The sequence below is a fragment of the Hylobates moloch genome, unplaced genomic scaffold (genome assembly GCF_009828535.3).
Source record: "Hylobates moloch isolate HMO894 unplaced genomic scaffold, HMol_V3 SCAFFOLD_18, whole genome shotgun sequence".
NCBI lineage: Eukaryota > Metazoa > Chordata > Mammalia > Primates > Hylobatidae > Hylobates > Hylobates moloch.
Window position 1 is genome coordinate 34,333,010 of NW_026652293.1, and position 26,605 is coordinate 34,359,614.

General features: G+C 38.2%; 2 protein-coding genes across 15 annotated transcripts in view; one reads left to right on the forward strand and one right to left on the reverse strand.

Moving 5' to 3' along the window:
• MIER1 (MIER1 transcriptional regulator) overlaps nucleotides 1-25,733 on the reverse strand; it is a 63,079-nt gene extending 37,346 nt beyond the window's left edge. For 2 of the 14 annotated variants that reach the window (XM_032137526.2, XM_032137516.2), the window contains exons 1-6: nucleotides 25,624-25,733; nucleotides 24,476-24,576; nucleotides 21,757-21,830; nucleotides 10,355-10,379; nucleotides 10,185-10,221; nucleotides 3,792-3,937 (exon numbers count right to left, since the gene is read on the reverse strand). In XM_032137526.2, the coding sequence (XP_031993417.1) occupies nucleotides 3,792-3,937; nucleotides 10,185-10,221; nucleotides 10,355-10,379; nucleotides 21,757-21,830; nucleotides 24,476-24,576; nucleotides 25,624-25,690 (450 nt within the window). In that variant the 5' untranslated portion in view covers nucleotides 25,691-25,733. The other 12 variants (XM_032137528.2, XM_032137517.2, XM_058430377.1 and 9 more) reach the window with 11 other exon arrangements.
• Nucleotides 25,734-25,781: 48 nt separating this feature from the next.
• The window catches only part of DNAI4 (dynein axonemal intermediate chain 4), a 108,699-nt gene continuing 107,875 nt past the window's right edge, over nucleotides 25,782-26,605 (forward strand). Inside the window, 2 exon segments of the mRNA XM_032137515.2 lie at nucleotides 25,782-25,966; nucleotides 25,969-26,056. Coding sequence (XP_031993406.1) covers nucleotides 25,888-25,966; nucleotides 25,969-26,056 — 167 coding nt within the window. The 5' untranslated portion in view covers nucleotides 25,782-25,887.

Below are 26,605 nucleotides of genomic sequence, written 5' to 3' on the forward strand. Positions count from 1 at the left end.
AACAGAGTGAGACTCTGTCTCAAAAAAACAAAACAAAACAAAAGTCTATTTATTTACTATGAGAATGATTCTGACATTCCCTCTAAGATCACAATAAATAATAACCTATACACCCAATTTTATTAAAACACTTAACACTTAACTATCTTTTATATTGCCATAATCCATGCATACAAATGTAACAATACACATCAAAACTTCTATCAAGTTAGTTTTCACTGAAAAATTCTAGAATTCAAATTGAATGAACTTAAAACCACATGCTATATACAGTTATTGATATTTCCTGAATGAATGTCAGAGTTCTGCCACAATACATCAAAAATTCATTTCATGCAACCAAGGTGTAAGGTGAAAAGCGCTTTATCAATCCCTGACATAACTAATGTTTTGCTTCTATAAAAGCAAATCAATAATCAATACAACAAAATCATACTCACTTTTTAAATAAACACAACAAAGATTTTGTTTGGTTCATACCTAAAGAGTTAACTCTAGGAAATCCAACAAATTGGCCCCGAAATATTGCTTAGCTTCAGGTTATAGATGAAAAGCATTCTATGCTACTTAAAGCTTTAATCGTTTCTGGGAGAAGTCAGAGAAGAATCTGAAAAGGTATAAGGCTGCCTAGCTGAAAGGATGATAAAGGATTCGTTCAACTGTCTTTTTTTCCCTATCTCTATAAATAATTCTATTTTAACTTCTATTTCCTAAGGCAGGGTCACTTGAAAGCAAGTTTTAAGGCACTATATGGGGCTGGGGAAAGGAATAGCAGAAACAGGAAAAGCCAATGATATAACCAAAATTTTAGCACAGCCCATTAGTAATTTTCTACTAATTAAATGTAATAAATACCTCATTTTCTGAAATAGAAAAAACATCACTCTCATAACCCATTATGAAAACTCTACTTATTTCCTCTTGCTAATTAGTACTTGAGCTAATATAGAATATAAGACAGAAAATACAAGATTTTATTACTGTACCTTTTATCCCACAGATGGCTATTCAGAAGCAAAAAATATACAGTGATAGATCTTCTCTGAATATAGGCAAACTGAAAATAATTGTCTTCTCACTTCACAAATACATGAAGTGACTATGATTGTTAAATCAACTGTTTTTGAATCGCTTCCCAGCCTCCTACTTTTAAACAATAGTTCTGACTCCAAGTTCTTCAAGTGCCCTGTTTTCAGAGACATAGTCTCTGAAAAATAAAACAGGGTAAATAGTAGTAACATTTCTACTGTCACCCAGGCTGGAGAGCAGCGGTGCTATCATAGCTCACTGCAGCCTCGGATTCCTGGGCCCCAGCAATCCCCCCACCTGAGCCTCATGAAGTGTTGGGACTACAGGTGCATGCCACCATGCCTAATTAATCTTTTTAAAAAATTTTTTGCAGAGTTGGGGGTCTCACTATGTTGCCCAGGCTGGTCTTGAACTCCAGGCCTCAAGTAATCCTCCTGGCTTGGCCTTCTGAAGTACTGAGATTATAGGCATAAACCACTATGCCCAGCCCTTCATATGCTTTTTAACCTATTCTTGAAAGACTTTTGTGATAGCCAATATACACCTTTGACACACTAAATTATTCAGACATTGTAGATTAAGTCAGCTATAATCACTAAATGATCTAATCCCAAAGCCAGCTCTAATCCCACAGTGGGATCACCTGACAAGATTTGAATAAACAGTAATAGAACTCCTTTTTGAGCTCTTTAAATGTACACTTTAAAAAGTTATAAACTAAAATTATGAGACATATTACCATAAAAGTATAAGCATTCATTTTCCATGACATTATGTATTCCAAATCCTTAAAGACTGGCACTATGTCTTATTTCTTTTGTTCTTTTTATTATGGAGTACAGGAAATCATATGCATGATAAATTTTATTAGAACATATCAGACCGATATATCCATTCATTCATACTTTTGAGTGAACACTCTTGCAAGGTACCATGAAATATACTGGTGAATAACAGTCATTTTATCTTCTCAAAACCAGTGGAGGTACAGACAAATTAAAGAAACAATTACAAATTGTGTCCTAACACTAAAGAAAGCATTGAATAGGATACAGTGGTTAAAAATAAATAAATAAAAATAAAACAAAAAACTAATTAAAAGCTAATTAGGGGGCAGGAAAGGCTGCTATTCTGAGGAGGCAACACCGAACCCAGAGGATAAGGAGCCGGCCTTGGGATGCATATACCAGAGCGAGAATGAGCTGAAAATCCTTGAAGCAGGAAGAAACTCGCTTATTTAACAACAAAAGCAGCTAGTGTGGCTATAACACAGGTAGTGTGATACATGGGTAAGAGGCCATTATCATGCAGGTGGCCTTGCTGGCCTGGTTGAGGAGTTTGGGTTTTCTTTGGATATAACAGGAAGCTGGGAGGTTGATATAAACTGATTTACATTTTGAAAAGAAGATCACAGCTCCTGGGTGGAAATGTATCAGGAGAAAGATGGTAAAAGAGGAAATGGGGAAACCAGTTAGGAAGCTACTGCAATAGTCTAGGCTAGAAAGAATGTAATCTAGGCAGCAATGGAACAAGAGTCGGCTAAGGGATATTCTTGTGGATACAAATGATTAGGTTTATTTAGAAATAAGATATTGAAAGAGAAGGAAAATGACTCACTGGTTTCTCTGACTTAGGCAACAGGGTAAATAGTAGTGCCACTTTTTACTGATAGAGAGGACAGGGAAAGAACAAGTAGAGAAAAAAACAACAGTCAATAGTTCTGTTTTGGACATTTATAATTTAGAGATGTCCGTTGAGATAAGCAAGCAGAAATGTCAAAGTGGACAAACAAAACTGGAGACAGGAAATAGGTTAATGATAGAAATATAAACTAAAGAATACTAAGCATATAGATACCATGGGAATAAATTAAATCACACAGCTTAGTGATTTTCAAATTTGGTGTACATGTAATGCCAACTTAATGAAGATGTGGATCTGAACCCCACCTCCAGAGACTCTGATTCAGTATGCCGGGGGAGAGGTCTAAAAATCTGCTTTTTAAAATAAGTACATGGTTGATTCTGATGCAGCTGACCCTCATACTACATTTTGAGGAGCACTGATCCAGACAGAGACAGGAGAGAAAAAAAGAAGGTCCAAACTGAGAATTACGAACTGCCAACATGTAAACCTTAAGTAAGGGAAGAAGAGTCTGCAAAAGATACTGAATAGGAACAAAAAGATAAAGAAAACCAGACAGTAGCGTACTCCAGAATTCAAGTAAAAGAAGGGAGTGTTAAACTATATTGAATACTGCTGAGAAAAAGTAAGGTAGTAAGAGAAAAGTGAATATAACAATGGATGTAACAAGGAAAGTTCACTGGTCACCTTGACAGGAAGAGGTGGAGATAATCTAGAGCACTTTATGTAATGAATGGAAAATGATATTTCACGAATTTTTGGCTCCGAAGGAGAATAAGTAAAGATACGGTAACTGGGGAAGGACAAAGGGTATATAACAGGCCATGTAGAATCCTTTTATAGTCCATTTTTGACCAGACCTTTTATAGCAGAATCATTTAACAGTCTATGTTTTACCAAAGTAACTATATGAATTCTGTTATTTCACATAATGAAGTTATTGTTTTTAAAAGCCTTTCATTTCAAACTTTAAATATCCCACCTATGATCACACAGAATTTTTCAGTCATTAATATATAACACAATTTCTCTCCTAGTCAGAGAATCAAAATTTCAGATCTTCCCTTTCCACAAAAAAGTCATAACCAATTCATACCCTAGCTCTACATGTTATTTACCCTTGCAAGATCTTCTATTTCAGAGCTGAAGTTTGTTTCTCCTTCCATCATCTCTTCCTCTTCTAATGTTCGTTCATCATCAAAATCATGAACCAGCATGTCAGCTGATGGATCAAATTCATGGTCATCTGATGTTGCTGAACCTCCTGGTAAGGAATATTTCAAAAAGTTTGGTAAACCAAATTAAGTGGATCTTATTAATATTAATGTATATATTTTTATTTGAAGCTGGATGTAAGTCAAAAGTACCAAGAAAAAGCTACGCACAGCAACTATTATGTATTGCTTTTTAATAGTTACAACAGCAAAATGGGAGGAAAATGTTTATAGCTTTAAAAGTGTTTATAATGTTATAAATATGAAACAAGTTGTAAATAATAAATGGTCATATCAAATAAGAACAGGCTTTTCGTGTGGAAAAAAGTCACAATTCTTTTTTTTCTTCTTCTTCGAGACAGGGTCTCACTCTGTCCCAGGCTGGGGTGCAGTGACACAATCACAGCACACTGCAGCCTCGACCTCCTAGGGTCAAGCGATCCTTCTACCTCAGCCTCCAAAGTAGCTGGGACTACGACCACAACACATAGCTAATTTTTTAATATTTTTTTGATAAAGGCAGGGTCTTGCTATGTTACCCTGGCTGGTCTTGAACTCCCAGGCTCAAGCAATCATCCTGCCTTGGCGTCCCAAAGTGCTGGGATTACAGGTGTAACTGGCCCTAAAAATCACAATTCTTAACCATTTGATTAATGTTTGATAGAACCAATGAGTATGAACTCCTCTGGCCCATGAGGAGACTGTAAGTCAGCCCTCCATGTCCATGGCTTCTGTGTCTGTGGATTCAACCAACAGCAGATTGAAAATATTCAGAGGAAAGAAAACCAAAAAAAACCTCTGTCTTCAACATGTACAGGCGTTTTTCCTTGTCATTATTCCCCAAACACCACAGTATAACTATTTACATAGCGTTTACCTATATTAGGTATTTTATATATATATATATACACACACACACACACACACACACACACACACACACCAGAGATTATTTAAAGCATATAAGAGAAATGTGCATAGGTTACACGCAAATACTATACCATTTTGTATCAGGGATTTGAGCATCCACAATTTTGGTATCTGAGGGAGGTTCACAGATATCGAAGGATGACTGTATAGTCATGCGAAATATACAGTCATCTGAATACACAGTCTAGTGAAGACACAGCTGCACTCAAATATTATTATTCTAGAAGTACTTCCTTGAAAATACATTCTAGTGGCTGGATGTGGTTGCTCATGCTTTAATCCCAGCACTTCATGAGGCCAAGAAGGGAGGATCACTTCAGCCTAAGAGTTTGAGACCAGCCTGGGCAACAAAATGAGACCCTGTCTCTACAGAAAATTTAAAAATTAGGTGGGTGTGGTGCTGTGTGCCTGTCATCCCAGCTACTCAGGAGGCTAAGGCAGGAGAAATGCCTGAGCCAGGGAGGTCAAGGCCACAGTGAGTCATGATCACACTACTGCACTCCAGCCTGGGAGACAGAGCGAGGCCCTGACTTTAAAGAAAAAAAAAAAAATCTAATATTTTGAGTAGCTGTCCTTAACTTAGTGGATTTTGATCAGAAATAACGCAAAAGACTGAGTAGAAGAGCAAAATTTATTAAAACTGCATAGAGAACTCTTATCAAAGGCATTAAAAATAATCTAGTCTAATAAACATGTCTAACTGACATGTGGTTGGGGAATACTGCTGAACCCTATAGGGTCAAGCTTTGTAATAGTAGAATGCAAAGGCTGGGCATACACAGTCTGTAAAATATTGTACTACATTGGCAGTAGTAAAACTTGGGGATATGACTATGTAAAATATCCCCAAGTTTTACTACTGCCAATGTGGACCTAGATTTGCAAAAGCATTGTTTACTAATAAACAAATGAGTTACTGAACACTGAAAAAATTAGCAATTTTTAAAGTTTTAACTGTTGATGGTTAGATATTAATAGATGTACTTATTCTTTCATTTCACTCCAGAAAGATAAACAATAAGTAAAGCAAAGAGATAGAGCTGACTTCTTGAAAATCTGACTATTATGAATAAGGGAATGCCCAAAGCTTCGGGTTCTTCCGTTACTCACAACAATTTTCAAAAGAATCATTTTTTTGAGTGCTTACTATATGCCAGATAGTATGTTCAAGCACGTCATATATATTATCTCAATTAATCTTCAAATAATCCTACAAAGTAGGTATTATCATCCCATTTAAAGAGGAAAAAAAACCAAAATAAAAACTCAAAGCTTAGAGATTTTAAGTAGCAAGTCTAAACTGACAAAGCCAGTAGATGGCAAAGACGGAATTTGAATCCTGGGTATACTAATCCCAACACCTATGCTTTTACTGGACTCCAAGCCTCCTGTAAATTATTTTAGTATACTGCCTCAAAGAATACTTAAGGAGAGTCTATGTACTAAGATGAGTGAATGCAAGCCAGGTCACATGGCAAAGCACTTAACATCATTGTGCCCTTTCAGAAGCATTAGAAAATACTAATATTAGGCCAGGCGCAGTGGCTTATGTCTGTAATCCCAGTACTTCAGGAGGCCAAGGCAGGAGGATTGCTTGAGCTCAGGGGTTCAAGACAAGCCTGGGCAACACAGTGAGACCTCATCTCAAAAAAGAAAGGAGGAAAGGAAAGGAAAGGAAAGGAAAGGAAAGGAAAGGAAAGGAAAGGAAAGGAAAGGAAAGGAAAGGAAAGGAAAGGAAAGGAGAGGAGGAAAGGAAAGGAACTGATATTAAATAGAAAGTAACTAAAAACGTAATTATATGCCAAGTCAGATACCTTATACCAGATTATAGTAAAAATGAGTTATTAACACTTTTCAAAGTTTTAGAATAATTTAGAAAAACATTTAGAAAAGCATATTATCTTAATTTTCTTCCAGAAATTAAGAAAAGCTTAGTGCAATTTTAGCAGTGCATCTTAGTACTGCTTGAGGGAATGGACACAAGGGTTCCATAGGAGCACAATTTGAGAAACATTAATATAGGTGTAGTTTTCTGTCCCAATCCTTTTCTCTTCTGAGTTTTCAAGAAAAAACTCTCCTCAAACTTTTCAGTTCACCCAGGAATCTTCTGGGATACTGAGTAGTCAGTAATCATGTATCCCTACAAATGATGCTATACTTTTCTCCGTTGTAGGCAGAAAGACCCTAAAAAATCCCCACATCATCCCTTTGTATACTATTATCCCAATCAGAATATAACTGTAATTAGACACAGGTATTATCAAAAATAATTATGCTTAATTTCTTGTTATACTTGTTATACTCTATTGACTTTTAAAAAAATTCAAGTTCATAGGTATACAGCATCAAAGCATGTGTTATAACTCACCTTAAGTTCATTTTTTGTTATTATTTGCAAAGCCAATTATATATGAAGACTTGCCATTTCACTCCCTTATTATATCAAATAACAAAGTGTAGGTGAACTACTTCCTGTCTCACTCCAACTCCTTTCCCTAATGCACACTATGCTTTTTTCTATAAACTTTCAATTTTCAGTTTTTCTCTTTCCTTGATCTGACCTATTTTATCTGACTTCTTTTTGCCTTGTTCCTTAGAACCAACTAACCATCTTATTCTTGTCAATAGCTAGGCCCACCATTAGGCTGTCTCCTAGGGAAAAAAAAAAAAAAAATCCCAATAATAAATCATTAGGGGTAATGAGTCTGGTGCTTTGTATAAATTAAGTATTTTGCATCAGAGTTAGGCAAATGTCACTGCTTTGTCATGAAATCCTATCCTACTGCAGAAAAGGTACCTTCCATCTTTTCAAAGGTAAATTCAAGTTTGTATCATGTCTACTCATTTAATCACTTTTTAAATTATCTTCACCTCCATTAATTCCCCACCTCTAATGGCTACTAGTCTTACAGGTAAAAAGCCTTACATTGTGCCTCTACTTTGGCTTACACTGGTGGAGACTAAAGACAAAGCAATTAATGTGGTCATGTGACTATTATTATTATTATATATTTTTTTTTTTTTTTTTTTTTTTGAGACGGAGTCTCGCTCTGTCGCCCAGGCTGGAGTGCAGTGGCGCAAATCTCGGCTCACTGCAAGCTCCACCTCCCGGGTTCACGCCATTCTCCTGCCTCAGCCTCTCCGAGTAGCTGGGACTACAGGCGCCCGCCACCACGCCCAGCTAATTTTTTTTTTTGTATTTTTAGTAGAGACAGGGTTTCACCGTTGTCTCGATCTCCTGACCTCGTGATCCACCCGCCTCGGCCTCCCAAAGTGCTGGGATTACAAGCGTGAGCCACCGCGCCCGGCCCATGTGACTATTATTACTAGCATTGATTGCAAAGTACAGATGCTACAAAGGATATAGCCTTTTCACCAGGGGACCGAAAAATTTTTTACATGACTATTCCTAATTTTCTCTACCAACTTTTATAACTGGCTGTAATTAACATTACTTATAAGAACAATAAACACTGCCCTGGGCAGAAGCCTCAAATGACAAATACTGTCTAACTCAAAAGATCTATTTCAGTCTGAAAACAAGCTAAAGAAATATAAACATTCAATCTGTTAAGTATTCAACAAGTAGCAAAGCTATCAAAGACTTTTTTTTTTTTTTTTTTTGAGAGAAGGAGTCTCACTCTATAGCTCAGGCTGGAGTGCAGTGGCATGATCTCAGCTCACTGCAACCTTCACCTCCCAGGTTAAAGGATTCTCCCACCTCAGCCTTCCAAGTAGCTGGGATTACAAGCATGTGCCACCATGCCTGGCTAATTTTCGTATTTTTAGAAGAGACGGGATTTCACCATGTTGGCCAGGCTAGTCTCAAACTCCTGACCTTAAGTGATCCACCCGTCTCAGCCTCCCAAAGTGCTGGGATTACAGGCGTGAGCCACTGCGCGCCTGGCCAACATTTGTATTCTTCAAACTCCATTATTCTTCCAGTTCAGCCTAGGCTGATTCAAATGTAATGGAAACTGAGAAAGCCAATTACTAATATTGCTTTCTGAGTAATTATTTTATGTATCTATGTACTATCGGATGAATGCCTCAAAAATTCATCAGAAATATCTAAATCTCAATTTTATTTGCAATATCACAATACTATAAAAAACAAGTAGGATCTATTTTTTCTATGAAAACAACTTCTGTTTGAAAAAAAAATCGGAAATAATTCCATGTCCTAAAAACGAATATGGTGATCTAACACTTATCTAAGACCAGATTACTCCCAATCTTAACCATCCAGGATATACTTATAAAACAGAAAGTTCAAAAAAAATTGAGTTTCAGAAATGCACAAAGCCTAATGTACTTTACTCTCAAGCATATTAAAAAGAGTAAGATGCTTTCAGCTGAAATCAAAAGGACAAAATCAACATCAACTAAGCACACTAGTCATTTAAAAGGGATGTAGATGTGATCTAGTCCCACCCTCAGAGTCCAATGATTCATGTTCATAGAAAGGACCTTGCACCATGAAAACAGGCTTATCTTATGTTAAGCATTTTTAAAAGCTTTCTTCCTAAAACTTTAAACACAGAAAGGTGATTGCTTCAATAATCTGGAAAATTCAGTAATACAGAATACATCATATCTAAGTATTCAATACATGTGAGATTTTTTCAAATAAAACATTACTATGCCTCAGAGGGTTCACTTTCTCACTCTTCTATATTGGACTACTCTTTAACCCACATATCCCATGCAAAAGGCAGTCCCATTTCTCTTGACAGTCACTGGACACTGAGGATAAAAGACTAGTACTTGACTCTTTCCTCACTGCTTCAACTCCAATGAATTACTGCCATGTAGAACTACTGTACCCAGTGGTGCCAGCCCATGGGAACCCTAAATCCAGATTTCATATATAAAATATTCTTATTTTTAAAGATCACTACAGTGGCCAAACAAAAAAAAATTTGTGGCACAGATCTGATTCAAAGATCACAGGTTTGCAATCTCTAAGTTAGGAAAAAATGAATATGTACTGTATTTGAGAAAGAATACAAAAATCCTAGATGTGTAGTCAGAACATAAAACTTGATCCTATTCAAATCTAAGAATGATTTCCTTATTTAGAATATTCCTTATTTACATTAAATATTCACTTGTTGAATCTTTTGCTTACTTTATTTTTCCCCTCCCTCTGTAATGCACTAACAATTTTTTCTCAAAAATACTTTGAAATCCCTACACAAGCAAATATTTCTAAGCTAATGATTCCTTTTTAAAAAGCACACTTTATATATATACTACAAGTCAAACAATAATGCAAAACTGTGAGAAATACATATGGCAACTCACCAAAAATAAAAAGAAAACCCAAAAATAGTCATTTTTAGGATGAAATCACAGTAGCCTCACCTGTACTTTCATGGGCAGTCAAACATTTCATCCATTTCTTTTTCCCCAGAGAAAAGAAGCATTCAGAAGAAAAGCAAGTCAGATAATAGTCTAACTCCTCTAGTCTTTATGCAACTAGTAGGACAAATGTTACTCAAATAGAGATTATAAAAAATATGGAAAATACTTACCTGGACTTGAAGATTCAACAGATGGCTGAGAAGGGGAGAAAAGAGGAAAAATTAGTATTTCTGTATAATGTATCTTCACAAACATTACTGAAATTATTCAATGACTACTATGATGCCAAAAACTATATTAAGTTTTAATGTCTGCATTTTAGTTTTAATGTCTGCATTTTCTAAGACAAACTAAAACTTCCCATATAATCACTTCCCTTTCATTATATTTAAGCATAAAGAAAAATTCCAAACACTCCTGAATCCAGAAATAAAGACAATAATATAGAATTCAGATTTTAAAGATACATGTGGGCTTCATAACATATGTGGTTTAAGTAGTATGATTTTAGATCTTGGAATTTTCTGAAATAGATTTTCTCCTATCAACACAGAACTATGCACAAAGTTTGCTATCAAGCTGGTCTCCGACTTAAAAAAAGTGAGTGTAAGATGGAAGACAGAAACAATTTAGGACATTATCTCAAATAAAAATTAAGTTGTAACAAAGCAAAAGAAAAATTAAAATTCTGTTTAAGCACCAAATACTATATTAGGTTAACTTTACAGATAAACAATATATTTTTAAGTTATAACAGAATTAGCAAGCATTCAAGCTAAAGCCTATACAGTTTAGGTTATCTGATGCAAGACTACACAGATTTCCAATTATAATGCTCCTTCCACTCTACCATTCTACCTGTCATAAATTTAACCACAAACAACTTGAAAATGTAAAGATAAAATTGGTAGCAACTTATTTTAGTAATGTTACTGCTTGACAATGCACAGTTGTGTTTTATCTTAGTTCAGTTAATCCACAATTATAAACAAATCATCTACAAACATAAGACTCCTACAAACCAAATATTAAAAACTCAAAAGATTCTTCAAATAACATGAACTAAAACTTCACCAATTCATTCAGAAGTATCTATTTCATGCCCATTAGAAAATACAGATGGTGGGAGGCCAAAAGCACTAGCAAAAGAAAGAGGGCTCTTTCAGTATTTTATTTCTGCTAAGTAATGGGGAAGAGAGGCAAGAAGAAAACAGGAAAGAGGGAAATTCTCTATTTTTCAAAAACGATGTGTCTAAGACAAATTCCTATAAGGTATTAAAATTTCTGTTTTTAAAACTGTACATATTATGTAATTGTAGTAAGTATGGGATCCTAGATTCCATATGGTGACTCACATTCTTTTGTGGCACATTTTTCAAAGGTTCTACTTTTTCTGCTAAATTCTTATAAGAGAATAATTCCTTCCTATAGCATTGTCTAGCAAAAATCTGACAATAACCAATATTGCATATTCCAATGATACACCACTATCATTATTTTAAAGTTACTCTGCCAGAACACAGTAAATACAGTGCTACTTTTAAATCTCATTTCTCTAATGGGAAGCTTGGAGAGTAGGGTGACATGGCAAGAGTAATGCAACCACAAAAAGGGTTTCCAGCTTGCTTAACATCTTTTGGGCAGAGCTACACATTTCTGGTTCAAAATGGAGTTAACCACCACACAAATTATTACATAGGAAATCAATATTCTAAAATATTAATCCACTTGTGTTTCACGCAGTTATACTTCCCAACTGTAGGCACAACCTTCTCTGTAAGGCTACAAGCAATGTTAATGATCATCTTCATCTAATCCTAGGCTCACTACCCACACAAAATAAGACTTATGAACATTGGAATAATTATTCCATTTAACAGTTCTCTGATTTAAAAAATGGCTTTCTCGGGCACGGTGGCTCACGCTTGTAATCCCAGCACTTTGGGAGGCCGAGGCGGGTGGATCATGAGGTCAGGAGATCGAGACCAAGGTGAAACCCCGTCTCTACTAAAAATACAAAAAAAATTAGCCGGGCGTGGTGGCGGGCGCCTGTAGTCCCAGCTACTCAGAGAGGCTTAGGCAGGAGAATGGCGTGAACCCCGGGAGGCGGAGCTTGCAGTGAGCGGAGATTGCGCCACTGCACTCCAGCCTAGGCGACAGAGTGAGACTCCATCTCAAAAAAAAAGGCTTTCTAATTACAAGTTACTTTATCGAAGAATAAAAGTTACATTTTTATTGATATTAGATATTAACAATAGAGATTTTGAATTGTAAATGGTGTCCATATATTTCAGTTTGTAAAAGGCCTCAGGAGCACTGAATGCCAATAAATCTCTTACTGATTGTAGCTTCACTGGTAAATAAAGTTCTGAAAAAGGCTGTAAACACTTTCCAATGATTAACATACCAAATGCTTGAGGACTAGCAGCATTTGTAAGCGTAGCTGATACAGAGTAGAACACCCAGTGTTCAAAGGTAACATTAGTGATTATGTCAGACATACCAGAATGTTTCAATGACTGATTTAAGGGCACATCTAGATTAGCACAAGCGGAGAACTAGGAGTGGTCTGCCTACAGATACATTTAATATCCATACATATTTTAGTATTTTACTTCCAAAATAAAATTCTGTTCTATATGTTTAGGGGTAGGATTGAGATTAGATTCTTTAAAGTTAAATACATCCCATTAAATCAAAGATGAGTTTCTAAAAAATTGGTATTTGAAAACATGGCATACTGTAAACATTACTTTGTATAGCTGATTATCAAAAATGATGATCTTTCAAAATAACAAGTGAGTTTAGCATCTTAATAGAGGAAGTTTGGGTGTGGAATGAGGATAATTTTTATTTAGATATGAAATAAAATAGTACATCCAGCTTACAGTCACATAGTGCTACACATTTTCTTTTCTTTTCTTGAAGAGAAAAGAAGATGAGATGGAGTCTTGCTGTGTCGCCCAGGCAGAAGTGCAGTGGCATGATACTGGCTCACTGCAGCCTCCATCTCCCAGATTCAATCGATTCTCCTGCCTCAGCCTACCAAGTAGCTGGGATTACAAGCACGCACCACCACGGCTGGCTAATTTTTGTATTTTTAATAGAGACAGGGTTTCACCATGCTGGCCAGGCTGGTCTCGAACTCCTGACCTCAAGTGATCTCCCTGCCTTGGCCTCCCAAAAGTGCCGGGATTACAGGCGTAAGCCACGATGCCCAACCCAGTGCTACACATTTTCAAAAGCATCTAGGTAGCTGATCATAATCATAAATATAGGAGTAATACCTGCCCCGCCTACCTCATTTTATAAATTAGTAAACCCATGGAACCTTGGTAGGTGGTGAAGGCAGGCCTGAAGTCTAGACCCTGGCTCTTCCTTCTATACCTTCTATAGTGTCCTTTTGTACCTTCTAGAGAAATAACTACTAAAATTTTTCACTCTTCACTTCTCTCCTCCTTCACCCTCACTTTTTTCTTTTTCTGTTTTTTTTTTTTTTTTTTTTTTTTTTGAGAGAGAGTCTCGCTCTGTCGCCCAGGCTGGAATGCAGTGGCACAATCTCAGCTCACTGCAATCTCGGCCTTCTGGGTTCAAGCGAGTCCCCTGCCTCAGCCTCCCGAGTAGCTGGGACTACAGGCGCACACCACCATACCTGGCTAATTTTTTGTATTTTAGTAGAGACGGGGTTTCACACATGTTGGCCAGGATGGTCTCGATCTCCTGACCTCGTGATCTGCCCGCCTTGGCCTCCCAAAGTGCTGGGATTACAGATGTGAGCCACCGTGCCCCGCCTCTCTTTTTTGAAAAGATTTTCATTAATTCAAAGTATGTTTAAAATGTGACTGCAAGTAGTCATCTGTCATGTCAGACTGTTATCAGTCTTCAGAAACTGTTATCTTAACAATATCTTCCTGGAAAACCCATAACATCTACCATTAATTACTACCATAAACTAGAAAGGAGAAAGGAGAGACAAAAACAAAACTAAGGGTGGGCGCGGTGGCTCACGCCTGTAATCCTAGCACTTTGGGAGGCCAAGGCAGGCAGATCACCCTAGGTCAGTGGTTCGAGACCAGCCTGGCCAACATGGCAAAATGCTGTCTCTACTAAAATACAAATTTTTTTTTTTTTTTTTTACAAAAAATTTGGTGGCGGGCACCTGTAATCCCAGCTACTTGGGAGGCTGAAGCAGAAATGCTTGAACCCAGGAGGCGGAGGTTGCAGTGAGCCCAGAAAGCGCCACCGCACTCCAGCCTGGGCAACAGAGACTCCGCCTCAAAAAAACAAAAACAAAACTAAACTAAACTAAAGCTAAGTAAGTGCTTATTTATAACAATACCTATTTTTAGAAAAAATACCTTTTTTAGGAAAGATGATTTAAAATTGGGTATTAAAATATATTTTACATGTACTCATAATGTTATCAGTAGAAATAAGTTATGTCAACCACGCTGGAGATCATTTTGCTAACATGAACTTATCCTACTGGTATATATTTAAAAAAAGACACCAAGACATATATATATATATATAACATTCACTACCACAAAGTTGTTCATAACAAAAAGTTAGAAAAACATTTAAAGTCCATCCATTAGCTGATTAGAAATGATACATAGTTCTTCCATATATAGTTCTTCCAAACAATAGAACACTATGACTCCATTAAAAATAATGAGATATCTCTTTGTGCTGATAGAGAAATAAATGGCAAAAAAAATTAGGAGTATAAAGAAAACTGTAGAACACAGCGTAAACTGGGCTGGAATATGAAAGAATATAGAATAAATTTTTTTTCCTCAAAAAGATATACAAGAACCTGTTAACACTACTTACCTCTAGGGAATGGGGTCAGGGAGAAGAGGCTTTTTTCATTTAATACGTTTCTGTACTGTTGAACTTTTCTAACCACTTTCATGCACTATGCATTCTTTCTTAAAATGAAAGTCACTGGGGACTGATTATCTTGTGGAATTATGAGACATTTTCATTTTCTTCCTCTAAATTTTGATTTTTAAGAAAACCTAGTACTTGCTACTATTTTTTAAGCCGTAATTTTGAAAAATTCAGTGTTTCAGGGGTACATATTTATCTTATCTGAGATGGAAAACAACACTAGAGAGACAGAAAGACTGTACACAGAGTATGAATTGGCTAAAACAAATTAAAAACAAACTCTAGTAACTTTCATAGCAAGTTGACCCTCACCCACATATTTGTATGATTTAGTTGATAAAATTGCTAATAGTTGTAATGAATATTCAATGCCTCAGATTTGCTGAAATAATTCTCTTTTATATTTTTCTAGAACATGGTGGGAAATGTCCTATACAGCAGAAAACTATAATTTGAGAGAGAGTAAAGAAATAACTAACTACAACATTACCATTATTTTCACCAAAAAAACCCTAACAACAACATAGTAAAAACATGAAGTAATTACTAGATTTTTTTATTCCAGGCAATCAAAAGCTTATTTTCAATGAGTATTACTGTCTGAACAAATTTTTCCCCTCAAACCAATTCTACCACCATTTCTTTACGTATTGCCGTCATCTACTTAGTTATGTAGACTCTAAGTCAGAGATTCTCACAGCAATGGAGATGGGGATAGAAGCCTGGAAAGAGTTAGGGGTCCCACTTTAGGGTGAAAGATGGTTACTGTGCCAAGGGCTCACCATCCCTCTCCTCCAATAAAATTAAGGTACTTAACTTTGTTGTTACTCTCAGGAATTCTGGGGTATAAAAAGGTTAAGAATGTACTGAAATTAAAATTAGCAATTTACTACAGTAGTAATAATTCAGAAGTAAAATGATATCATAGAAAATAAGGACCGGGAACAGTGGCACACGCCTAAAATCCCAGCACAAGACAGGAGGATCACTTAAGGCCAGAAGTTCGAGACCAATCTGATCAACATATCGAGACCCTGTCTCCACAAAAAATAAAAAGCCAGGCATGATGGCACATGCCTATAGTTCCGGCTACTTGAGAGGCTGTGAGGGAAGGACTGATCACCTGAGCCCAGGAGTTTGAGGTTGTAGTGAGCTATGATTTGCGACACTGCACTCCAGCCTGGGCAACAGAGAGATCCTGTCTCAAAAAAAAAGAAAGAAAGAAAAAGAAAATAAGCACTAGGAATCTAGGAATACAGAAGGCTGGGTTCCAGTCTAAACTGTGCCATAGATGAATTGCACGACCTAGGACAAACTACGTAAACTCTCTGCTCACTTTCATTTTCTCTATGATCAAAAGATTTAGATTTCTTCAAGACCTAACTTTACTTTTACTATAAATTGCTCTAGAAACGTAACACTGCTAAGGAGTATGCAGCTAAATGCATGGGATATGTTTAAATTTATTTTTTTAAATCTAGGACTGTTAAAAAAATCTCAATTTGCAAAAACACTTTTTTGGGGTCCTACTTCATGAATTTCATACCTACATAATAACAGTTATTGTTCTAAGCCACAGAATAAGACAAACAGAACGAGCCCCAAGCAATGACTGGTACTTGAACAATTTAATTACTGCAATGAATTTTGAATGAACGTCAAGCCAGGCAGGCATTTCTAGATCGCTGATTACTTTTCATAAAGACATGCTTAAGTTCAATGGCAGTGTTTTATTTCTGAATTATTTAGAAAACTGGTTAGTCTCACTTACTAGAATTATCTTAAAGTAATTCACTTATTGTTTCTCCCACCAAACCTTTCCCACCTATTCAAGTACCCTGACTCTTAACTGCCACTGAATTAAGCTTTTTAGGACTCTCAAACACTGGTGATCTTGACTACTTTTAAAATCTTAATAGCTCTGAAGTATAAACACGAAAAAAGAAATTCATTATTAGTGTCGAGAATTATTTGAAGCTTAAATTCACTGCAGTGAAACACATTTTGCTTAGAGTAGAAATTAACGTTTTCATGAGTAACATTTAACATAATCCTTCCTTAAAAAACAAAATCCAAATACACTCAAAAAACACTAAGCAAGGAATCCATTTTAAAGAGAAATGAATAGATAGGTGTGAATGTGAATAAACAGATTATATACCGTCTTTGAAAGTACTAAAATACTTAAATAGAAAGAAGCAAATCCATTAATTTTCTCTTTATATCACAGAAATGTGGCCTAGGTGAAAAGATAGGTCTTGAATTGTGCCATGGATTTTTTTCCTTGAGAAGAAAGTCCCTTACGTGTTTACAAACGCTAAAATAAAAGACAAATTGTTCGTTCCCAAAGGTCCCTAGTACATTCCTTATAAAACCCAAAGGATTAACTATTTCTTCCTCTTATTTTTTCTCTCATTTTCCTCTTATTTTTTGCAGTTAGTAAAACTGCAACTATCCTGTAATTTCCTTCCTTTAAGTGTGACTAGGAAAGCGTCCTTTTAGAAGGTTGGTAAATAATTTTAAGGGATAATAAGCAATGAGAAATATTGCCAAAAAGTATTAAGCAAGGGAGCATATGCCATTTATTCTAAGTACATTAAATACGGCTTTAATGTTACCACAACTGAAGAACCAATATATACTTCCTATTATGGACAAAGATAATCAGATCAAATATAAAAAATTAGTATATCCTATTCACATTTAAAGCACTTTGTATTCAAGAATTAAATATTTTTCTGGAAAAACATGGTCAGGGTCATGCTCTTGTAGGAAGTATCAATTTTTTTTTTTTTTTTTTAAAGCCGAGAAGCATAATACCTACATTTTTCTCTGGAGACATACTTCTTCAATAACCTGTTTTCCCCCTCAGATTTAACAAATAGATATATACTGTTGCTTTGCACTTACTCTTACTTCACAAGCTATCCTTAAATCCTCAGATTTATTTGATCAAAAGCACAATAATTCAGCATCTGGATTATTTCATCACATGTTTTTATACTGGCTTCATAAAGAATGAATCTACTGAGAGCTCAAAGTAAAAGCCAACCAAACATTTCTCCTTTGTCTAATTTTTTAAAACCACTGGTCTCAAAAATCATCATAATTATTCAAGTACTGAGGCCAGGAAAACTATAAATCAATTGTACTTTTCACTTCTTCACTTTAGATTTTTTTGTAGGACACAGATCACGAAAGTTCCTCTAACTCTTCCCCAATTCACTATACATGAAACTATCTACAAGTAACTGAAGAATATAGAAGATAAATTGTTTAAAGATATCAGGTCATTAAATAAACACTAAAAACAAAATAAAAACAAAATTCCAGTTCTTTCCTTCTTGAAGTTGAACCATCCATACGTTCCTACAAAACATTCCATTCTCCAACTGATAAAATATTTAAGAAAACTAAAACATACATTAGAAAATATTAGGAAATGACTGATTAGTGAATCAAAATATTTTTTCCTTTACCTTACAATCATGCAACCATCTTTAATTTTTAAAACAAAAAAGTTAACATAATTTCTTTTACATATTAGATTTTTTAGTTCCCTCGGCAGTAAAATTTATTTTTTAAAAACACAGAAATTATAAATTTAAGTTTTTTTAACTTAAATTTCTCTGTATAAGCTATTTTCCTTCAGTAATATCTTGCCTTAGTATATGACTACACACCTTAAAGCTCAAACCATCCTGAGCAACACCATGAGAGAAGAAACCACATTACCTATGCAGCACATTGCTGCTTATCCGATATTCACTGAAAGGGGTCCACTGAAGACACTGACAAAATGTATAAATCCAGCTACACACAACTCCTTAAACATGAAGGAAAGAAACACTTAAGAATAAGAACCTCACCAGGACTAAAATCCAGGTACTGATTCTCAGTCTACTGGAACAAACGCAGTCACATTTTGGGGACACAGAAAGTACTACGTTCTCCAATTCATGTGCCTGGAAATACAATTCTTTAACCACCAAGAGCAAAAGAAGTGAAAATAAATCTAAGATCTAAATTTAGTTGTAAATTAGAGATATTGAATGTTTTAAAAATAATACTGGCAGCAAACAGTCCTGTCTGCTACAGTAAAATCTCACCCTCCTTCCTAAATCTGTATTGGGGTGCCTGTGAAACCATGAAAATGGCAATTCAAACAAGAGAAATGCCTTATCAATCAAAATTTACAGTGACTTATTTCAAAGGAGTCATAAAAAAATCCAAATACATCATCTCGAACTCCCAGGGATAAAGAATACTGAAATTCTTCCACGGATAAGGAAAAAAGGAAACAAAACAAATCCCCACAAAACTTTAGATATTTTAAACGTTTTTTAAACTTGCAGTTATTTAAAGTTCCAGTAGCTTATACTTAGTTCCGATTAATGATAAAACAGCAGTTGTATGCCTGCCAACTGCGGCCCAAATATGTAAAATCAAAAAAAGGGGCTTTACGAACTTGTTTACTATAAAACCAGCAAAAAGAAACAAGAAAAAGCTTCTCCAATGAAAGAAAAATTAGAAGAGAAAGAAGACAAGAATAGGGTAGCCTTGATTTGGAAAGGGGGGGGGGAAGCCTGGAAAGTGAAGGTGGTGGGGGAGGTGGAAAAGCAGCTCAGAGGTTGTACCTTGGGGAGCGGGCGATGGAACTGGATAAATGGGCAGACTCCCCCCAAACCTGGAGGGCTGGATTGCGGCTGGCCAGGTTAATTTACCCACTCGCATTTTACCACGATCATGAAAATTACAGTTAATCAAAGGCCGTCAGCCTTACGTTTTCCCCACTAACACAGACTGGATGTCAGTCGCAAATGGATGGGGGTGACGCGTAAGGGCGCAACAGCATCTCGGTTAGGAAGGGAAAAAACTTCGCAAGAGGAAGCAGCAGCTTCTCTTCTGGCCCCTAGTACCGGCCGGCGAAGTTGCGCCACAGGCACCCCTTCCCCGGCGGGCGCCCCCTCCCCCTCGCCCCGCACTACTACGCTGCACTACCCTTCAAACTGCCCCCGAAGTCCAAGTACGCCTCCGCTTCCTCCTACCCCCGGACCCATCCCAAGTAAGTTCCAGGCGAAGCTCCCGCCCAGAGCATGGCCTGTTCCGGACAACAGGTGGGCAGTGGCGCCAGCAGGGCTGGGCCTCTCCTGACCAGGCCCACTCCACTCCTCCCCGGCCCACGGCCGGGGGCGCCCGGCTCCGGGACAGGGAGGGGGAGCTCGCTCCCTTACCTCCGCCATATTTGCCGTACTGCCGGGTCACATCTCCGCGGCGGCCGCAGCTGGGTCACGGCCAGAACCCGGATGTGAGACTCAGCAACGGGACTCCGGCCGCTGCCGTCTCTGCCGCTCCCGCCGCCACTGCTTCGGCGGGAACGCGCAGGAGCCGCCCGAGCGCGCCCACCACACCCCACTCCGCCCCCTCGCGGCGCCCCGGCTGGGCTGGACTGGAGGGAAAAGGCCAGCGAGCACGCGCCGGAGCAGGGGCGCGCGCGCGGCCCCGCGGCCAGCCCTCCCCGGGAAGGGCGGAGGGGGCGGAGTCAAGGTGGGTGTGGGAGGAGATGGGCATCTGCGCGGGGCGCTTCGCTGGCTCCAGCTGATCCGCCACTCCAGGCGGAGGGGGTTGTCTACGGATCAGAGAGGTCAAGGAACAGTGCCAAAGGAGCCACATCCAGCATTGACACAGCAGGGGAAAAATACGTAATATTTTACATGTAGGTCGTTTTTGAAATGCATTTGCTGAAAAACGGATGTTGCTGTGATGCAACGGCGGCAAGAACTGTGCTTTGAAAGCGGTTATGCCTTGACAAATATTTCTCCATCAGTAGATTCCCGACAGGAAATGTAAAATTCTATATCCTCAAATCTCTAGAGAGGTCAGAGCAAAAATTAATGGAAGGGGTTGTGATAGGCAGTCTGCCATCCTCATGTCATTTGCGTTTTCACACACACTTCTGTCATGCCAGTAGCAACACAGTTATGTACTGGTTGAATTTTGCACAACTAGACAAAATTTAAAATACTGAAAATTGACTGTTTTATGGAGACCATCTATTTAGTAGCATGGAGGGAGAACCTACTTATTTGCACTGCCTGAAATGCCGGTAACTTGAAAGTTTATTTTAATGTATTAGCCTACAGCTGCCAATTGGCAATGATGCCAATGCTGATGATGGCCAGAGCCAATGATTTCAAAGTAACTAACATGTTTCACTTCCATTATACTAAGGCACATACTGAATAACACAAAGGTGACATTAAAACAGTCACTAACATATTTTACTAAACCAGTTTGAAAGTCTTTATTTCAAAAGACTGGGATTTTTTTTCTAATCTTAAAGGGTTCCTCTTAATGCAGTTTCAAAAGTGGCTACCAAAATCAACCATTTAAATACGAGAATTATTCATTCCTTCCAAATAATGTGAACCAATGCTACAATATATTGCATAAATGTGTACATATACAATTTTTCTTAAAGTTTATACTTAACTTATAATGCAATATAGGGGCGGCTAATTATTTCTATTTCCTTAAAATTCTAGACTCTATCAAGCATTTTCCTATTTCCAAAGATTCAACATTAATTTGAAACTGTTATGTCCAATAATAATCTGTGCATGAATAAACTGCATTTACAGATATATGAAGTAGCTGCTAAGTGAAAGGACATTACCTGGTAATTTGACAGGAAAAGAGTCCACAGACAGTCTGTAAACCAATTAAACATAAACATCTGATGCACATTTTCTACTGAAAGAAAAGCAAGGGAAAGAAGAGAAAGGAAAACTTTAAGGTTCCCAAATCTACAAACAATTTTTACCATTAACTGTACTGTACAGTATTTTCATTTTATTTTTTAGAAAACTTATATAAAAGTGTTTTTCAGGATTCCTTGGGGGAATAAATATTTTAGCAGAGGTATATAGTTTCTAAGAGTTACCCTGTTGAATTATGTCAATCCTTTGGACTTGAAATAAAAATGACTTTTTAAAAGTGTCAGTTCATATCCAAATAGTTTTCAATCAATACACTTAATGCAAAGAGCTGAAGGCAAAGAACAATGGATATACATGGACCTGAGGGGGGTACAGACACAATTAGGGGCCTAGAGGTACAAACTCAGGCTTTATACCATGGAGATGAAGGAGGGTTTTCCATTAACATATATATGAAATCTAATTTATGAAATTTGGCTACCAAAGGAAAATTAAAAGTGTTACAATACAAGGTACAGGAATAACTTGCTTGCTTAAGTACACCGAATCTTTGATTCTTCAGTTAAATTACGAACAGAAATCCCAACTGTGATAAAGAGCAGGGGATCATAGTCTATTAACCTACTGAATGAATCCTAAACTTGTCAGGAAAATGGAAGTCTGAAACATTTCTGAATGAGTATCTATCTTACTGTTAAATAACTTTTTAAGTTTATTAATATTGTGTGTCAATATTACTAGCTTTAAATGGTATTATTATTATTGAGGGAAAAAAATCTCTCTACATTTTTCTCCTTCCCCTTTTTATAAATGTGGATTCAGTGGGTTTTTTAGGTTCAGATATTATAAAAAAGAAACAGCTCTAATACTGCAATTCATAGGTAACACATTACCACTGAATTCAATATACCTCCAGTATTATTTTATTTTAGTGATACACTTAACTGTAAAATTTTCAGGAGCCACCTTAGGGAATGAAGTCTTTCTCAAAACACACACTTACCCTCTTCAGCATTAAATATATAAAAATTAACTATTCACTAGTTATAGAATTTTAGTGTTGGATGGGACCTTAGAGATCTTTTAGTCAATTCTCTACCCTGTCAAGAGAGTAATCTCTCATCATGCTTCTACTACCAGGTTTTCTGCCTATGTTTAAACACCTCTAGTGACTCACTATAGCTCATAAAAAGGCTGCTCTTTTCAAAAAAAGTTCAAATGTTTAAAACATTCTTTCTTTTATTATGCCAGAATCTACCTCCTTGTTGTTTCCATCCATTACGCTTAGTTCTTCAGCACTTTGGATTAATTCAACAGATATCTTCTTTGAATCCAAATGCAAACAGTTAATATTTATACTTGGGTTAACAAAAAAAATTATTTTTAAAGCCTATTCATACTAGAAGAGTTGAAAATAGGACATGAGAGAGCTAAAGGCATGAGAAAATGCACCATTAATTGTGTCTGCTTAAAATTATTACACTTTGTTATTTATTAATGTGATATCCAAAACAGTAGTTCTGTTGGAATTGTATATAAAATCTTTAAACTAAAAAAGTGTGGTGAATTCCAATTTTATGTGAGGTTTGTGATTAATGTCCCAAAACAAAAAACCGCTATACAAAGCCTGAATAAATGCCTCTTCAGCTCCTATTCCCCACCTAAAAGCCTCATTTTCAGGCAAACTAACATTAATTTTTATGGCATTAAGCTACTCAAAACTTCTATTACATTGATAAATCATTTGTAAGCAATTTACTGAATCTTCCACTCAAAAGTTATTAAACAATTCTATAGAGGCTATAAGGCGCACGCACACACAAACCCCTCAGTTATTATTATGCTTTTAACAAAAGCATTTAGGATCACAATCTTACTTCAACCAGTACCTTAAACGAACCAATGAACAAACTTCTTTGGCAATTTACATATACCTAAGAAATATAACCTTTTATTCAGTACCAACACCTGATTCAAATACAAGTAACATATATATACTATATAAACCAATCTGTTATGCAATCCAAAAAGGTACCTCTCAAAATGCACCAAGAAAATACTGTACTTATAACAATTCAGACTCTGGGGTTAGCTGACTGAAATAGATTAATACAACACGTCCAAAACTAAAAAATTCTATATCTAACAATTTTCAGGGTCCATGAGTCTCTTTTGAGATTAATTTATAAACTATTTCCTGAAATTTTTATGTAAAAGCAACAGCCTACACCATGTCTTTATGATGTGGTGGTAAATTTTTATGGATAATTACTAATTTGGTTGAAAATACCTAAATCTAAAAAACTTAGCCTATTACATTTGGAAGCCCCACATCCATAGTGACAATCAGCATCATCTTTTCATTAGTTTCATTTTTTATTATTAATGCCACTCTAAAACACTTATATAGGCTTTTGGTTCTTCAAATAACAGTTTTGGATTTTCTTTTCATAATTTTTACACAGTTTTATCCAGTGGCCCCATTTTACCAGAATATTACAAACTATGATTATGTTTTTTACACTGATGACATGTTATTTTTATCTCACCCAAATTCTGGAAATTTTTGGCTCATCAGTTCTCAAACACTGGAACATATAAGAGTAATATAATCTTATATTACTTGAGGGAGTTTGGATTTTCCCTCCCTTAATCTCCAAGTGTACCCCTGCCTACCAGCATCACATCCGTCTTGTCTGCATTGAACCTCAACCAGTTGGTTCTTAACCACGTCCGAAACTCAGCCAGGCACTGGGAGAATCGAGCGACCACACCATCTGGATCAAAGGAAAGACAGCCTCAGTAGCAAGGAGACAGAAACGATGATACAAGCTCACCATCCACCCTGTTTCGCATTTTTAAAAAGATGGTCGGGAATCAGGACAAGGATCCCATGACAATTTTAGAAAAACATGTAATGAGCCTTAAGTCATGCAATTTGTAACTAATGATAAAGGAATAAAAGCGACCCAATAAATAGGTCGCCTCATTCCACCCATGAGTGAAGAAGGTTCAGTGAACTCCGGGTCATCTTGGTGAAGCGGCCTCAATAGCCAAGTCAATCTTGTAATTAGGTAAGTTCCTCTGCAGAAATACAGAATTCTAGCGTTGGAGGAAGCTTTAAATAGGGAAAACCGAAGCCCAGAGAGGGATAGTGACTCGCTCAAGGTCACACAGCATGCAGGGACCACAGATAGGCTCCAGGCCAGGCACCTAGCCACTACAAGCTGAAAGAACAAGAGTAAAGAGCGGCAGGCATCTGTCCCAAGGGATCCTCCCACGCGCTAGGAGGACCTGGTTTCCTTACAGTAATACCCTATTCGAGTCTCTCCTCCCTCCCTGACTCCATCCGAATAGGGCAAGTTGGCCCAGGGCGCTGCTCACCATAAAGGCTGCAGTGCAAGCGGGAGCCTCCCGGGGATGGGACACAAGTGAGGGAAATACAGGAGAAAGAGGCGGAGCCACAGCGGGGTGGTCAGCTTAGCCCCACCCCGACTGGGATCAGGGACCGAAGCGAACGGGGCGAGGCGAACTCACTCCACAGCGGATTCCGAGCGCTGCGCCGCCACCGCGAAGGCAAAAAGGCGGCGCTGGGAGGGAGTCGGCGGCTGCCGGGGAGGGAGCTGCGCATGCGCCTTCGGCAGCCGGCGGCGAGCAAGCCAGGCGCGTTCTGCGGCAGCCCCTCCCCGGAAGTTAAGGGTCTTCCGGGCGGTACACTGCCGTGGGGGAGGGGAGGGAGAGAAAGGGGACTGAGGACACCTCAGGAGCCCCTCATCCCAAACTGGAATAGAAGGGGAGAGATGGCTTGTGGAGGCTGCACTTACAGCCGCTGCCGCTGCTGCCGCCGCCACCTTCGCTGCTGCCGCCACCGCCTGAAGAAGCCCCATCCATCCGCCTGCAGCCGGGAGACTCAGAGCCTGGGAGGGGCCTGAGGCCCGGGCCGCCCGCCTCCTCCTTCCAGTCGTCGTCCGGAGCTTCCTCCAGCTCCACCAACCCTCTGCCCTCCCCTCCGCCTCCGCCCTCCTCCTCGGCCTCGTGCAGCCAGCCAACCGCGCGGCCGCTTGTTGAGCCAGGGCTCCACCGTCGCCATGACGCCCGGCAAACATTCCGGAGCCTCGGCCCGAGCCGCTAACGCAGGAGCTTTGGGGTACAGGGACTTCCAAGGCGGCCAAAAAAGGGGTGGTGGACCACTCCCCAGCTGGTCGCCACCATGTCAGTCTCTCCGGCAGGCAGTCACAAGCAGCAGAACTTCGGCTTGTAAGTTCCGGCGCTAAAACCGTAGTCCATCCCCCTGGGACCCGGAGGGAGCCCTTCTATTAATAGATACCATTTCTGGATTTGGAAAGGGGCCCTACCCTAACTGGGTTCAGTCTATAGACCTCGAAGCTCCTAGGCCATAATGGCTCCTTTATCGACCTACCGCAGTCTTTAAAAAAATCTCTACTGGGCTGGGCGCGGTGGCTCACGCCTGTAATCCCAGCACTTTGGGAGGCCGACGGGGGGGTGGATCACCTGAGGTCAGAAGTTCGCGTCCAGGCTGGCCAACATGGTGAAACCCCGTCTGTACTAAAAATACAAAAAGTTAGCCGGACGTGATGGCGCATGCCTGTAATCCCAGCTACTTGGGAGGCTGAGGCAGGAGAATCGCTTGAACCCGGGAGGCGGAGGTTGCAGTGAGCCGAGATCGTGCCGTTGCACTCCAGCCTGAGCAACAGAGCGAGACTCTGTCTAAAAAATAAGATAAAATAAATCTCTACTGCTGTGCTTGCTCTGTGAGAAAAGACCTGGTTTGTTTAGAACCATCCT